We start from the raw sequence: 16,849 nt of genomic DNA, 5'->3' as shown, positions 1-16,849 counted from the left end.
ACACGAGGATCCTGCCAACAAACCTGGCGGCTTCAAGCATCCTTGCCCTTAACCAAATAAGCTCTTAGGTCCTAGAGGCAGGGACACTTCCTTGAAGAGGCGCGGGAGGCTGGTGAGGGGAGTGGAGGACGCTCTGGGACCCTCTGGGGGTGGGGCGGGCGAGGTGAACTTGACCCCGGGCCGCGTGCCGGGCGTGCCATCTGCTGCTCCGCTGCAAGGTCTCGCCGGGGACCGGGGCTGGCGGAGCGCGCGCCCGCGACTAGGGGCCGGGCCGGGGACCCCGCCCAGGCGGCGGCGGCCGGGTCCCCAAGGCTGGGCGCTGCTTGCGGAACCGACGGGGCGGAGAGGAGCGTGGCAGGAGGAGGAGTAGGAGAAGGGGGCTGGTCAAGGGAAGTGCGACGTGTCTGCGGAGCCTTTTTATACCTCCTTCCCGGGAGTCCGGCAGCCGCTGCCGCTGCCACCGCCGCCGCCGCCGTCGCCGCCGTCGCCGTCCCTGCGTCCTTCGGTCTCTGCTCCCGGGACCCGGGCTCCGCCGCAGCCAGCCAGCATGTCGGGGATCAAGAAGCAAAAGACGGTAGGCTTCCAGGCGCCGGCTTCCCTCCCCGCCACCGCGCTGCAAGCGCCGACCCCCACCCCCCAATCCCCCGGCACTTGGGTCCCACCCTCCCCAGGAGGGGGCGTCGGGAGGAGGAGGAGGAGGAGTAAGAGGGGGCCACGGAGGGAATCAGGAGAAAGAGGCTCTGTGTGGAATTCCCGGGGCAGCCCTCGCCCCGCAGCCCCTCTCCACCCCGCGACTCTGGGAATCTGCGCTCCTTGGGGTCGCTGCGCCCGCGAGAGACCTCCCGAGCTTCTCAAGTGGGTCCGGATCTAGATCCAGGACCAGGGACAGGAAATCCCCTTTCTTTCCCAGGAGCTCTTCCAGACCCGCCTTTTCTTCTGTAGGGTCTCAGAGCAGATCGAGCTGACTCCCGTTCTGCCAGGTCTGGTCGCTGGGGTTCTGTCTATGGGAACTTCCTTAGAGTGGGCTTTAATGACGTACTTTCATAGAGGAAACTGCAATTATCGAAGCAAACTGGAGGAAATTGCATTTCTACACTGGCGGGATTTAGCTCTCTAGCTCGATTTCGGCATCGGGTGGCATCTCGAGTTCAGTAATGAGGGGTGCGGGTGCCCCTCGGTTTGGTGGAGTAAGATGAGGGGATTGTGATGAGGAGGCACACTTTTACCCAGAATTAATAATCTGAGCTGTCCTCCTTTAATGGGAAATATGAGGGCGTGTCAAAGAGAAAAGTTTCTTTCCCAGCAACGTGGGCACCTATAAATTTTGCATTCTTAAAAATGGCAGCAGTTTTATTTGTCAATTATAACCCAGTAAACTGAAAACAAAACAAAACAAAACAAAAAAAAAAACGGGAGCAGTAATCATAGACTCTTAGAGTTGGATGGCGCCTTCTAGACAGCATTGGGGCCACGTCAGATGTGGTCAGCAAGCCTTGATAAAATCCCACTCAGCAGTTCGGCCGCTGAACATTCTATCGTCAGCCACCACCCTGCAAGCCTCAGATGATTGTACTGGTTACTGAATGGGTTGACCTCTCTCTAGTAGGTAGACTTGCAATGGACACATAGTAGGTGCCTCATAAATGTTTATTCTTATATAATGTGTATTACCCAAATATCTTTGAGGTGTATTTGTGGTGGGCCGGGGAGAGGTTTAAAAAAAAACAAAATATAAAGCCAAGAAGTGGGGAAGGAGTGTGGAGGGGCTATGCAGGGCTAGAAGGGTCACTTGAGCAGCAAGAGAACAGGGTGGGGGCTCTGTGGCTTTCAGGGACCATACTGGACTAGCGGGAGGGTCAAGGGTGTAGGTGGCATCAATTTGGGAAGGGACATTTATCAAAATCCAGCTGCCTTTCTCAGGAGTAATTTTTAAGTGGGGGTCTCTCAGCGTTGTAACATATTTTTAAAATAATAAATGAAAATCACTTGTATTTTGTTCCTATTTAATGCGATTAATTTCTGTAAAATCCTAAATAGTGTCTTTTAAATGGCAAGCCGCTGTGCCAGTAGCTTTTTATATCAATGGGGTTTTAATTCCCACCTTCCTGCTTGCATCAAGAATTCCTTCTCAGTTGTGATGGGGGACTTTGTCAAGCATTGGAAAGGGATGAGGTGGTCTCTCCTCTTGATGCCTCCAGTCGGCAGGAGCCCAGGAAGAGGAGGGTTTGAGAACAGGGTCATTACAAATCAATTGCGGGGTTTCTGCACAGTCAGAAGCAGTGAGAAATTTGAGGGCCGGAGGGTTTGGTTTTTGTATTTACACATTCTGAACCTTCTATTTTTTGTTGGGTGGGTGTATGTGTGTGTCTGTTTTATACAGCATTAAATTAACTCCTGAAACAGCTAACTGAAATAGAACTTTTATGAATTTTGATTTAGTCTAACGCAGTTATAACCCAGGCACCAACCCAAATTCCCAAAAGGTCTAGATAGGTACTATCGGTACTATTTACAGCAAGCCAGCTGTAAATGCATGTGGAATCTCTCAGGCTTTGAATGTTCATTCAAAATGTGTTTTGAAACCTTGCAGGCCAAAGCAAAATCTGTCCACTTGTGTGACCTCTGAACTAATCAATTATTTGATAAGTAAGTATTGCTGACCTCACAAGCTAGCCTAGGAGTGAGACTGAGCTGATCTTTTATGGTCTTATAGGAATCATCGCATTGTTTACTGCACTGTCAACAGAGGACAGTTAATTCACACAGCAGCCACTACAGTAACTTCAAATATTTGTTGAGCACCTACTGTGTGCCAGGTGGTATACTGGGTGGGGGAGGGGGAAAAGGAGATACCTCTTTTCCAGGTTTTTTTGGCCACACTCTCTGGATGAATATTGCCTTTCAGTTCAGACCACTCTAGGAAGAGTAGATAGTTTTGGTTTAAATGAAAGAGTGTAGGATGATTTTTTCATAAGCTTTAAAAAAAATAAATGAAGTATTCTTTTACAAAGGAAGGTAGTACATTCCTTCTGTGCTATGCATCTTTACCATGGAAACCAAAGAAACAGCTATCAGTCACATTCATCCCTTCATCCCTTCCACCCCTCACTTACCTCCAACCCTGGCTACCCTCCCATCCCCACCCCCTATACACACACATAGACACCCAGGAGAGGGAAAGGGACAAACTGCCTCTAGGGGACTGGAAAGAAGGGAAGGCAAAGGCCTGGGCCTTTCCTCTTACATCGTTTCCTGGATTAACATTTTTCAAGGCCCACAGACAGTGCTGTTATGTTCTGGAGACACCCAATCTGAAAACATTGACTGAGATATTAAGTTATTTCCGAAGGATCAAATAAGAAAACAATTGGAAAGGAGTGAAAAGATACTGAAAACCACAGCGCTCTCCATAGATGTAAGGGATTATCAACCTTTTCCTTATTTATTTTCCTTTTTTTTTTTTTTTTTTGAGACAGAGTCTGGCTCTGTCCCCCAGGCTGGAGTGCAATGGCGTGATCTCGGCTCACTGCAAGCTCCGCCTCCCGAGTTCACACCATTCTCCTGCCTCAGCCTCCCGAGTAGCTGGGACTACAGGCGCCCGCCACCACGCCCTGCTAATTTTTTTGTATTTTTAGTAGAGACAGGGTTTCACTATGTTGACCAGGATGGTCTCGAACTCCTGACCTTGTGATCCACCCACCTCGGCCTCCCAAAGTGCTAGGATTACAGGCTTGAGCCACCGCGCCTGGCCTTTCCCTTATTTATTTCCTTTCTTTCTTTTTTTTTTTTTTGAGACAGAGTCTCACTCTGTCACCCAGGCTGGAGTGCAGTAGCGTGGCATGATCTCAGCTCACTGCAACCTCTGCCTCCTGGGTTCAAGCCATTCTCTTGCCCCAGCCTCCCAAGTAGCTGGGATTACAGGCACCACCATCATGCCCTGCTAATTACCTTTTCCTTATTTTCAGAACTGTGTACAGTATTACATTATTTTTCTAGACGTAGCTACTTTTTTTTTTTTTTTTTTTTTTTTTTGAGATGGAGTCTCGCTCTGTCACCCAGGCTGGAGTGCAGAGGAGTGATCTCAGCTCACTGCAACCTCCGCCTCCCGGGTTCAAGCAATTCTCCTGCCTCAGCCTCCCGAGTAGCTGGCACTACTGGTGTATACCACCATGCCCAGCTAATTTTTGTATTTTTAGTAGAGATGGGGTTTTGCCACGTTGGTCAGGCTGGTCTCGAACTCCTGACCTCAGGTGATTCACCCACCTTGACCTTCCAAAGTGCTGGGATTGCAGGCTTAAGCCACTGCACCCAGCCAGAAGTAATTACTTTTAAAACTATATAAAGACACTACCGAAGGCAAGACATGAATTCTAGATGAGCAACCACTGGAGGGAGGGAGAAACAAGCATTTCCTAGAGGCCAGACACTCAGACATACTGGATTTCATCTCATCCCCACAGTAGCTCTCATCTCAGGAAACAGCTTTGTCTTCAGGGGAGGAGAAATACCAGGGGCAGGGCACTATTGAAATTCAGGTCTGTCCAGCATCAAAACTCACGCTCTTGCCCCCCCCCGTACTTCTGTTACAGGATGTAACTGCTCTGGCCCAAAGTTTTCTCGTCTGTAAAATGTGGGTAATAATAACTTACCCCTTACAATTGTCGTGAAAAGTAAATAACTCCTAAAAGTTGTCTCGCACAGTGCCAGACCCAGAGTTAGTGCTTCATATGCAGTAGCTATTTCATTTGTATTAAACTATACTGTCATGGTTTGGCAATACATAAAAAGAAAAAACAGCACACATACTGTTTTGAAGGCTCAGTAAATGACAACAGCCAGAATATTTTTGTTTTGTTTTGAGACAGACTGGAGTGCAGTGCTGCTATAATGGGTCACTGCAGTCTCGACCTCCTGGGCTCAAGTGATCCTCCTGCCTCGGCCTCCCGAGTACCTGGTACTACAGGTGCACACCATCATGGCTGGCTAACTTTTAAAGTTTTTGTTGTTGTTGTTTTGGTAGAGATGAGGTCTCACTATGTTGCTCTGGCCAGTCTTGAACTGCTGAGCTGAAGAGATCCTCCTGCCTTGGCCTCCCAAAGTATTAGGATTGCAGGCTTGAGCCACTGTGCTTGGCCAGCCAGAATATTTAATAAGGAAAAACAAATGCAGAAATATAGAGGTGACAATTTGAATTCTTATTGTGATAGGCTGAATAGAAGACACTGGTTGACAATCAGTGTAGAGGTACCAGAGTATCAGTGAGTTTTTGCCAACAGCTTTGGCCAAGAAAGATAATCCATGCATAAAGTAAATATTGGACTAACTTTTCTCCACCCTTCCTGTGCCTTCAACTATTCCTATGTGTACCTTAAAATTAGTGCTTCCCAATTCATGCCATCACCATTTATTAGATCATCTGTTTGGACTTTGGTGCAGTTAAAAGATAAATGTGGTTAACTCAGTTATATATCTCTTTGAGATAGTTATCTTTGTCTTTTATCATTTTTCTGCTGATGCATGTGGCTCTGTGGTTTGCTGAGGGGATAATTAGGCTTAGCTCTAACATGGAACTTTTAGAGAATTAGAGTCTGGGAAAGGCATCAAGGATGTCAATCTCAGTCCTAGCAGATTTCTGTTTATTTCAAAATCTATCACTAAATAGTAATGGGCACTCATTAGTCTTTGTGTTTGGAAGTCTTAGGAAAATGCAGAAACTAAAGGTAAATAAACGTAACACTAGTTCAACTGGTCTTTTAGCCCCTAGGCGATTTGTTCATATGACACTTGAAACAGCTTATATGCCCAGCACCTGACAATGATCCTGGCACAGATTAGGTGTTCAATATTCATTGAATAAATAAATGAGTAAATAGCTAGAGAATTCATTAGAGAATGTATTTGCTCTTAGGATCCACATTTTTTCCTAGATTCCTCACTCCCCCCTCTTCTCTTTGTGTGCTTGGTTATTTTTGACTGGGTATTTGTCATTACTGCTGAAAAATTACTTGTAGAGATTCTTTCAGGCCTAGGATGAATGACTTTGTTTTCAGAGAGGATTTGCTTTTGTTTCTGCCAGGTGTCTGGCCCCACTCCTAGCCTAGGACTACTTTAACTTGAATTTACCACTTTTTTTTTTTTTTTTGAGACAGAGTCTCGCACTGTCACCCAGGCTGGTGGAGTGCAGTGGCGTGATCTTGGCTCACTGCAAGTTCCACCTTCTGGGTTCACGCCACTCTCCTGCCTCAGCCTCCTGAGTAGCTTGGACTACAGGGGCCCACCACCACGCCCGGCTAATTTTTTGTATTTTTAGTAGAGATGGGGTTTCACCATGTTAACCAGGATGGTTTTGATCTCCTGACCTCGTGATCTGCCTGCCTCGGCCTCCCAAAGTGCTGGGATTGCAGGCATGAGCCACTGCACCTGGCCTGAATTTACCACTTTTTAAAGACTTAGGTGATGTGAATTTGGATTGCTATTTTGCACATGAGAGCCAGCTTGTGAATACAACTTCCCAGGGACCACCCTCCCCTTTTATACTCACTTTCTATGCCAAGACAATTGTCTTTGAGGTCTCTCTGAGTGGGAGGCAGGTTTATTCTGGTTTACCCTTATTTTTAGAGTGTAGTGTTTAGGACCCCAGCTTAATTTGAGGAAGACCTTTTTTTCTTTTCACTTGAGTGGGTTCTGGGCTTTGATTTCTGTTCCACCTCTCAGTGAAGCTGTCAAAATCAGTTCATATATGCTCCTCTCAGCAAATATGCCCCTGTAAGGATAAAAGTGCCTCTCTGCTTACTTATCTCTTTGAGTTCTTGCTTTCTTCCAGATTTTAGCCTAGTAGTTTCTTCCTATTTTATCAGTTATTTGTTGTTTTAATTTTTTTTTTTTTTTTTTTTTAGATGGAGTCTTGCTCTGTCACCCAGGTTCAAGTGCTGTGGCGTGATCTTGGCTCATTGCAACCTCCACCTCCCGAGTTCAAGTGATTCTCATGCCTCAGCCTCCCTAGTAGCTGGGATTACAGGTGTGCACCACCACAGCCGGCTAATTTTTGTATTTTTAGTTGAGACGGGTTTTCGCCATGTTGGCCAGGTCTGTCTGCCTTGGCCTCCCAGAGTGCTGGGATTACAGGCATGAGCCACTGTGCTTGTCCTGTTGTTTTAAATTAGATTATTTTATATTATTACTAGCATTTATAGTTGTTTTCAGTGGAAACATCAATCTGAATAACCTACCCATCACTGCTGGAGACAGAAACCTCTACCCTTTCTAGATTCCTGTGAATCATTAACATCTCCTATCATACCTTACCAGACCTGTGTCGCTCTCATAAAAGCAGTACTTTATAAACATGAACTCCAGTCAGATAGCTAGTCAAAAATCTTTGATTTAATCCTTGTTCCCTAGGATGTGCTACAGAGTGGAGTGGGGAGTGCTCACCTGGTCTTGGTGGTCTCTGCCTATGCAGACATCCTTAGAGATGTGCATTGTCCTGTCCAATCCCTAGTGTTGGTCCAATTTCAAGTGTGTTCTTGTCTGAAAGACCCCTTCAGTTTAAACAACTCTCCTTACTTCTTTCATGCTCTCCTGGGTACCCTGAGGCCGTTTTGTTGCTCCAGCACAACTCTGAGGTCGTGGAGGATGAATTTGGTGGGACTAGTTAAGGTCCTTGACATGTCCCCACTACTCCCAGGAGTGTGGGAACTAGGTTCCTACTTTGCTGTGACCATGCAGGGACTTGGAGGAGCTCTGGGGGCTGCTGAAACCCACCCTCTTTTCCTCTGAGATCAGAAGCACATCCAATGCCCTCTGCTTTCAGAGCCCTCAGGCCTATTTGGCCTCCCTCTTCCCCAAGCTCAGCACCAGGGGCAGGACACTACTCCCTGTTTCAGACTCAGACTGGTACCCAAGCTTGCTTTGCTTCTCTTTTAATAAAGATTAAAGTGTTCCAGAAAGGTTAATTGGTTTATCATAAGCATTGTATTTGTTATAAATGTTATCTTCGTGTTCCTTTCTCCTGTCTTTTTGATCACCACATTTTTGAAAAATTTACAATAAATTGGCTGGGTGTGGTGGCTCATGCCTGTAATCCCAGCACTTTGAGAGGCTGAGGTGGGTGGATCACTTAAGCTCAGGAGTATGAGACCAGCCTGGGCAACATGGCAAAACCTCATCTCTACAAAAATGCAAAAAATTAGCCAAGTGTGGTGGCGCGGGCCTGTAGTCCCAGCTATCCAGGAGGCTGAGGTGGGATCGCCCGAGTACTGGAGGTCAAGGCTGCAGTCAGCCATGATCATGCCACTACACTCCAGCCTGGGTGACAGAGTGAGTGCCTGTCTCAAAAAAACCTCAACAAAACAAACAAACAAACAAACAATAAATTGGTGTACAAGATGAAAATATTTTTTTCTGTACAAAAGAGCCACTGTATTAAAACTTGAAATGTAAGTTGCCTCTGATGACATGTAGTGTATAAAATGGATTCCATCAGTTGACTGATGTGATTTCCTTTAAAATCTTATCAGTATCCCTTTCTGCATTTCAAATTTACTACTGAAGTTGATTTTGCTATAATTGATATCGTGCAAGCATGACTGTAATATAAGCATGACAAGCTCAATCTGTATAGCATCAAATACTAACTTTTGGCAATGAAAGCCTATATAGCCTGTGACAATAAAGATTTTTAAAACGGTTACATAAATATATTATGTCAAATGCTGCATCATTCATAGTGATAATTCCTCTGCTAGTCAATATTTGATTTAAATGTCTGTTAACACTTGCTTTATATTTTATTATTGATTTATTATGAAAAGTATTGATTTTTATCCACCAAGCATCTACATCCAGTCTCATACCACAATTACTTTTTTAAAACAATTTTATGTTGGGTGTGTGCTTTTAAAGCCATTTGTAGACTTTATGGATTTAAACCACCTGGAAGAAAATCTGAGATTTTATCCCTCTAAACTTTATTCATCTACACCCTCCTCCAGTCATTATTAATTTATGAATAATTCGTGCCTTCCCAATTTCCAGCAAAGTCAGCAACTCAAGCATTAGTGATGATTTTATTTTCATACATTTGCCAATGTTAAAAACCTGAATTAACTTTTTGGCCCTCTGCTGGGGGTCCCATGTGTATTACTTTGTTCCCTTAAGCTCTCTAAAATCTTTTCCTTTTTCAGTTCCTGTCAAAATCCTCACGTGTATATTTGTTTACCTCACTCACTCAACAATATTTATTGAATGACCAAACCAGGATCTCTATTTGTCATAATTAACAATAGCTACCAAAGCCTTATATTCTTTAATTATAGTTTTTAGTCTATTCACTGTCTTTAAGTCTATTCTAAACACAGCATTTGCCTTTTCTAATTGAAGCACTCCACTCGCACCTTTATATTATCAACGTTCTGCTCAGTAAGTCTTGCAGTGGCCTTGAACTAAAAGCAATAAAATTCCCAATTGACTTTTCTTATGTTTCCTCATTTTTCTAAGTTGAACATTATTTACTCTATATTAAGGCTGTCTCTACTTTAAAAATGTGTGTGTGTGTGTGTGTGTGTGTGTGTGTGTGTGTGTGTTTAAAAATAATTCTAGTATTTTACTTCTGGAAGGAAAATTAGGAGCTCACCTTTAAGCTCTTTATATGACAGTTGATATACAGCGTTAAGAGCTGTGCCAGGCTCTATAGCCATTCTTTGGGTTGACTGGGTGGGGATACTTCCACTAAGCTAGAACTCTGATCACCCTACTACACGCTTATCACTTCTCTCTTTATCACATGCCCTTTGAAAGTGACCCTGCCCATTTTCTACAGCTTTGTTTCCTCTTTCATTCAACAAGAAATATTTTCCATGAAACTTCCTCCCAGTTGGTTTATTACATTCTGACTTAGCTTTAGCATTTTGTTGTGGCATTCTGGGGACAGAAAATACAGACCAAAAAGCAGTATTTGAAAGATGTAACTTGACTGTTTTGAAATATTTTTGATTGGCCGGACTGTTTCTCTTTAGAAAATTCAACCCTTTCCCACCTCACTCAGTCTTCCTTAAACCTTCTCAAGTGGTTTAATTGTTTTATCAAAAAAAAGGGATGCCATGGATTAGATAGCATGCAGTGCAGATAAAGTTGTATTTGGTAAAGGCTGGACCAAGTTCAGTTATACGCCAAAGCCTCAGTTCAATTTTACCTCTAAATCTATCCATTTCCATTGCTTCCTAAGTTCACAAAGAACTATGAAGTCAATTATAGTAACCATGTGTGGTCTTCCCAGGACCTAAATTGCTGACTCCCAATAGAGAGTGTTTTCCTAAATTATAGAGTAATTATGGCTCTTGGGCCATTGGGTCACTAGTACAACAATGTTTTGAGTAGTTACTAAAAAATAACCAAATCATAACTAAAATAATTTTTCATTTGACCTTTAAGTTAGCCAACAGAATAAGAAGACATCAAATAAAGCCTAGACATTAAAATTCCGATTGTGGAATGTGCGTATTTATCTGAAGTTTCTTTTTTTTTTTTTCGAGACGGAGTCTCGCTCTGTCACCCAGGCTGGAGTGCAGTGGCGCGATCTCGGCTCACTGCAAGCTCCACCTCCCGGGTTCACGCCATTCTCCTGCCTCAGCCTCTCCGAGTAGCTGGGACTACAGGCGCCCACCACCACGCCCGGCTAATTTTTTTGTATTTTTAGTAGAGACGGGGTTTCACCGTGGTCTGGATCTCCTGACCTCGTGATCCGCCCGCCTCGGCCACCCAAAGTGCTGGGATTACAAGCATGAGCAACCGCGCCCGGCCTGAAGTTTCTTTTTTTAGAGCATATTTTGTTAGAAAATTCCTACTCTGTTGTATTCTGTTCATTGCCACGGTTTATTGAGCACCGACCTCTGTGTTAACTCATTGACTCTTCACCATCTCGTGAAGCAAGTTTGTGAATAAATAGTCCAAAGGGAACTCATTTAACTGAAATGGGTCTTTAGAGAGTTACCCAAAGGAGAAGTTAGAATCTTATTAGCTTCTCTGTAGTTAATAAGATGTTTATTTCATAGAGGCAATGAGACTTCATGCCATGTAGCCAACACAGCTAGATTAGGTAACTAGTAATGTATTACTGCTTCATTTGTAAAATATTCTGGCAGCTGTCTACTGCTAGTATCTCAAGATAATAATAATGAATTCTATTGAGAAACATTCCCCAGCACTTTTATTAAAAAAGAGTAAGTGGCATAAATTAGCAAATACATGTTACCCTCACTATCACACGCATTTCTTTCTTTGTGGTAACATAAGGTGAATAATTGGAAAATAAATTTTATTTGTTCTCAGACTCAACCTGTATGGGTAATAGTTTTTATTGCCTAGCCTTACGGCTATGTCAGTATTCAGCAAACGTGAACAGAATAATTTGTTTCCACTAGCTGCAATACTTGAGCCAAGTTGTAATTATTAATATGATTTGTAGATAATAAAAAAGAAACTAGAACACCAGTGCATTTTTCACATAAAAATTTGACCCAGTTCAAGGTCAACGCTTAAGGATGTTGTCAACCTATCAATGAGGAGTGCCTAGAAATCATGGGATTGTAAAAGGTGTTTGGAAGAAAAATTTGGGAGCGTTGTCTCCTTCTAACACATAGGTAAGGGAAGTCCAAGTTTTTCAGCAATCCTGGGCTAGTGTTTCAGCGATAGGTACTAGGAAGGTTCATATTCCCATTCTCAGGAGATGATTGTATAAAAAGATGGAACACGCACACACACACACACACGCACACACACACACACACACACACACACACACACTCAGGCTGAGGAGAGCAGCATTGGCTGAGTGTATTTCAGGGGATGAAATTGAAGTCTTTTACTGGAGAGGAGCTGCATTATTTAAATAAAAAGAATCATGGTGACTGCATAGAAATTGAATCACAGAATTTGTGTCTTCACAGTGGGATACAAAATTCTCTAAAGATGTGTTGTCTCTGCACAGTTAGCCACATTTAGGGAATGGAAAAATCTAGGTCATCAAAAATACTCAGTTTCTTCCATTTTCTTCTCAGTGTTGAGGCTGTGACTCAAAAAGCCTTTTACACATCACACTATGTTATTAATCCTTGTTGACATAATAACATCCCTTGGGATTCAGGAAGGCACCTTGTGTACCCAACAGGGTTCCCCAAATAGAAGAAGGGAACAAGCATTTATCCAGGGACTATCCATACAGTATCCCATCTCATCCTCACAATAACCTATGAAGTAGTTCTTATCCCTACTTTACAGTAGAGAACTCTGAAGCTTGTAGAGACTAAGTAACTTGCCTCAGGATGCATAACCCTAAGTGGCAGAGCTGAAACATAAGTGCCGTGTTTTCAATCATTCTTTTTTTTTCTTCAGTTAAAATAACATATAATGGATACTATGACTGTGAGAATGCAAAAGGATCTTTTGATTATTTAAACATGCATTTTAATTTTGTCTTTGCAGACTGAAAGGATGATGCAGGCACTTTGAAAGGGATTTCCTTAGGGGCTTTTTGTAATGTTGTGTAATCTTTAGAAGATGTGGATTTTAGCAAATGCTGTTAAAAGGCAATAAATGTTAGTTTGGATGAGGCTCTGTGGCCAGTTTTAGGAACAGTAGTCTTTCGAATTGAACCCAACATTTCACCTTAAGAATACAAGGCTTCAGTGTTCTAGTGGGTGAATGCATACACTCAAGAATAAGTGATTTTAGAAATAATTGCAGTGACTTACACATAACTCTACACCCAGCCTTGTTCATTATGTGAGTGCTGCACAGTCGAGCATTCACGAGTTACAAGTTCCCAAAACCCCACAGGCTATGGGCCTGTTCTCTGGATGTACTAGAGGTTTCATCAGCATTTCCATTGCTCAGCACAGAATTTTAATATTTCGTGGTTCAGGGAGATTGTTTTATATACACAGCCTAATAACCAGAACCAATTGAGAAAAAATATAAAGAAAATACAGATAGGTAGCAATGTACAGCCTACAGTGGAACACCAACAGGCCTAGTGTTAGGAGGGGCAGCTGAGACCTGGGTTGAACACTGTAATTGTGTGGCTTTGAGTATCTTCTGATTGCAGTTACACATTTCAGGAGACTCAATTTTATGCACGTGGTATTGCCATAAGGGTAATTGCTACCTCCCTGTATTATAGCGGAGTTCCTCTGGGCATGCATAATACCTTTCTTTCATCATGCTCATCAAGACTTATTCATACTTTGTTATCAATTATCCTAGTAGCTCTACATAATAGGTAGTTACAAGTATTACAAATCATAGATTAGGCCACTAAAATAAAGAAATGAGGTAAATTCCCTGCAGTCTTCTTGTGGGGCAATGTAAAGTAGAGACCACTCGAGTTTGCCAAGTTTGGTGGCCGAGTCCCATGTTTTGTCTGAGAACAGACAGAGGCTCAGGGATATTGGGATGATATTTGGAATGAAGGGTTTCTTATTTGGATTGCAGCAAGTTAACTGTGTGCTGTGAAACATTATATGGCTTCATTTTCATTGGGAGAACTAGTGATATAAATGATGTAACATGTGAATTAAGTGATTTAGCTAGTTACACATATTTTTGGATGCTTCTAAAAAACTAATATGTGATCCTTGAAGTAGAGAAAGTTGTACATTCAAGGTTTTCTACCCTTTTTGTGTGTGTTTATTTTAATGAGGACAATGGGAACTACACCATTTCTTTCCTGCTAGTTCATCCTGGATTACCTTTTTATATCCATTAAACATAGAAATTCTGAGGCCATGTCTGCCTATATGTCATCCTGATTGCCTTTGTGTATAGTTGCAGATCAAATGTAGAAGCAGTGACTACTTAAAAAAAAAAAGTTGTTATAGACCAAGGCTTGAGGAAAGAGAAAGGTACAGTGACAATGAGATATCTTGGGGGAAATTTGGTCCTGTAGACCAGGGGTTAGCAAATCATATCCTGTGAGCCAAACCACAGTCACCTGCCTGTTTTGGTAGGCCTATAAGCTAGGAATGGTTTTTACATTTTTTTAAAAGACTGATGGGGAGAAGTCAAAGGAAAAATTATATTTTGTGTTATGAAAAGTATATGAAATTAAAATTTTAGTGTCTATAAATAAAGCTTTCGAAACGTACCATGCTTATTCATTTACACGTTGTGGCTTCTTTTACAGCAAGGATGGGTATTTCTGTGTGGCCTGCAAGGCTGAGAATGTATACTGTCTGATCCTTTAAGAAAAATTTGCCACCTCCTGCTATATATGGTGGGGGCCAGTGTTCAGTTGGAAGATGCTTAGGCACATGGCCTGTCAGCTTGTAACTCTATGTGTCTGAATTCAGAGAGCTGAGTACTAGCTGTACTTCATGAGCCCCATTGAACTGTGTTTAGTGTATTGTCATTGTTTTGTTAAAACATTTTTTTTTAAAGTTCTGTGGAACTCACTAGTGTGTCTACTGTAATGATATTATTCAGATTATTTATTAATTAGAGTATTCCCTTTATAAATATCTCTGGAATTTTCTTTGTTTTTGTTTTTGTAGAGATGGGTCTCCCTATGTTGCCCAGGCTGGTCTTGTACTCCTGGCCTCAAGCGATCCTCCCACCTTGGCCTCCTAAAGTGCTGGGGATTGCAGGTGTGAGCCACTGTGCCGAGCCTGGGATTTTCTTTATATTCTCTTTATAAAAATACATAGGGAGACATTGCTGTCTAGTTTTCCTACCAGAAGGGTTATATTTTTCTGAGCTGTGTGTGTATGTTTGTGTGTGTATGTATTCGTGTGTGTGTGTGTGTGTGTGTGTGTCTAATTCCTTTGCGAATTTTGAGACCATCCAGGTTTTCCTCCTCAAGGTGCCTGCCAGAAAGCTCAGAAGTGAATTTTTGGCTTACTTTTTTTTTTTTTTTTGCACCAGCTTTACGCTTGGTACCACTTCGTTTTATGCCCCTGGGTTGTTCTCTTTCCCTTTTCTTGTCCACTTCTGATTCATGAGTTTTTGCTATGCTTTATGAATCTTCTAAGTCACTGAATACTTTTAGGAACTCTACAGAACATTAAAATATAAAATTAATAGTAATACGTATCTGAATTTTTGTTCTAGAAGGTCCCAGAGCTCTCTTTTACCATTCTACCTCAGAGAGCCCTTTTCCTTCTGCCTGTTATCTTGGGACTGTCCAGGGCTCTATGCCTGCAGGGCCTAGAGCCAGTCCATGAAGTGCTCGTTGAGTGCTTTGTGGTCTAACGTTCTACCCTTCCTGCAGGCTTACAAATCAACCCCTTCAAGACTGATAAAGAGAGAGCAGAGATTCTTTAGTATGTAGAGTCCCGAGAAGTCAGGAAGGTTGTGAACTTGGATGGGTAAAAAAAAATTTTTTTTTGAGATGAAGTCTTACTCTGTCACCCAGGCTAGAGTGCAGTGGCACGATCTCGGCTCACTGCAACCTCCACCTCCTATGTTCAAGCGATTCTCCTGCCTCAGCCGTCTGAGTAGCTGGGATTACAGGCGTGCGCCACCACACCCAGCTAATTTTTTATATTTTTGGTGGAGATGAGATTTCACCATGTTGGCCAGGCTGGTCTTGAACTCCTGGCCTCAAGTGATCCTCCTGCCTAGGCCTCCCAAAGTGCTGGGATTACAAGTATGAGCCACCGCACCCAGCAGTAATTTATTTTTATAACTTGTAACAGAAATTTAGCATTTTCTTCAATTATGAAGACAGGCAACAAACCACAGCAATATTAGCAATACTTGTGACTATGTCACCAGTAGAAACCACAGATACTTTAATATCAAATTATATTGTTGCAGATATTGCAAAATATCTGTGCTCTTTATCACTAGAAAACTAAGATCTATAGAAAGATCTATAAAAGAGTTATAAAAATACTTCAAAATTAAGATTATAGCTGTCTACCTAGACAGCTAGTTCTTGTTATTTAATACATTGCTAAAGAAGCATATTTATTACTGTGTTATAATTTTTAAAAAGCATTTTGTTACCGTAATTCTTTTTCTTTTATTGGCAATCCTTTGTGTTTTATGCATTTAAAAACACTTTTCTGAGAGGGGATCCATAGGCGACCATAGGGGTTTTTTACTCCAAAAAGGGTAAGAAACCTCCGTGCATGGGTGTGCCCACATGCATGTATGCACACACAGACACAGATACACAATTTTTACATATGGTTTCAAGGAGTTATAGACTCCTCTTACAAGACTCATGTCTAGGAACTGCAGTTTAAGATCTTATGCCCTATTGGCTAAAATTCAAAACAGCGGGCCCTAAGAGGGAGGTCCTTTATTTTGTCTTTTTAAAACACTATTCAAATGAATCTTTTCTAGTAATGACTTACAACATGCTCTTAGTCATAGCATTAGCACTGACTGTTATCATTTAGTATTATCTCTTTCTTCTAAAAACAAGGAATGTATACGTACTTATTAAATCATTCTCTTGGTTTATACCATATCAACTAGATATTTGTCAGTGAAAAATTGAAAATCTACCTCTTCACCCTCTTTGAATTGTAGTTTGCATTAAAAAGATTCACATATTTGAATTTTCAAAACTTGGTATGTGTGTATTTTGTAAGTTTGGAATTCGATAAAAAGTACAAATATTACTGTAAGTTAATGACACAATCCCTTTTGTATTCTTCTGTGTCTTGAGTGGTTTTGTTGCTGTAAGTCAAGCACATTTATTATTCATGTATAGGGGGGCCAAGGTTCATTTGAGAATGTAATTTCATGCTAATAGGTTGTGTTGTAAGTCCCTGGTTAGGATTTACTTATACCTGCATGGGTTTTATGCTTCCCTGTGTTCCATTCATTACGCTGCTATTCTGAA

General features: G+C 42.1%; 1 protein-coding gene across 2 annotated transcripts in view; it reads left to right on the top strand.

The window, feature by feature from the left end:
- The first annotated feature begins 411 nt into the window (after nucleotides 1-411).
- Nucleotides 412-16,849, top strand: part of PAPSS2 (3'-phosphoadenosine 5'-phosphosulfate synthase 2) — an 89,180-nt gene continuing 72,742 nt past the window's right edge. For both annotated transcript variants that reach the window (XM_058436240.1, XM_032137451.2), the window contains exon 1: nucleotides 412-574. In XM_058436240.1, the coding sequence (XP_058292223.1) occupies nucleotides 548-574 (27 nt within the window). In that variant the 5' untranslated portion in view covers nucleotides 412-547. The remainder of the gene's footprint in view (nucleotides 575-16,849) is intronic.

This window comes from Hylobates moloch, unplaced genomic scaffold, assembly GCF_009828535.3.
Source record: "Hylobates moloch isolate HMO894 unplaced genomic scaffold, HMol_V3 SCAFFOLD_3, whole genome shotgun sequence".
NCBI lineage: Eukaryota > Metazoa > Chordata > Mammalia > Primates > Hylobatidae > Hylobates > Hylobates moloch.
Note: the sequence above shows the minus strand (reverse complement) of the source record. Positions and strands in the feature narration are given on the sequence as shown.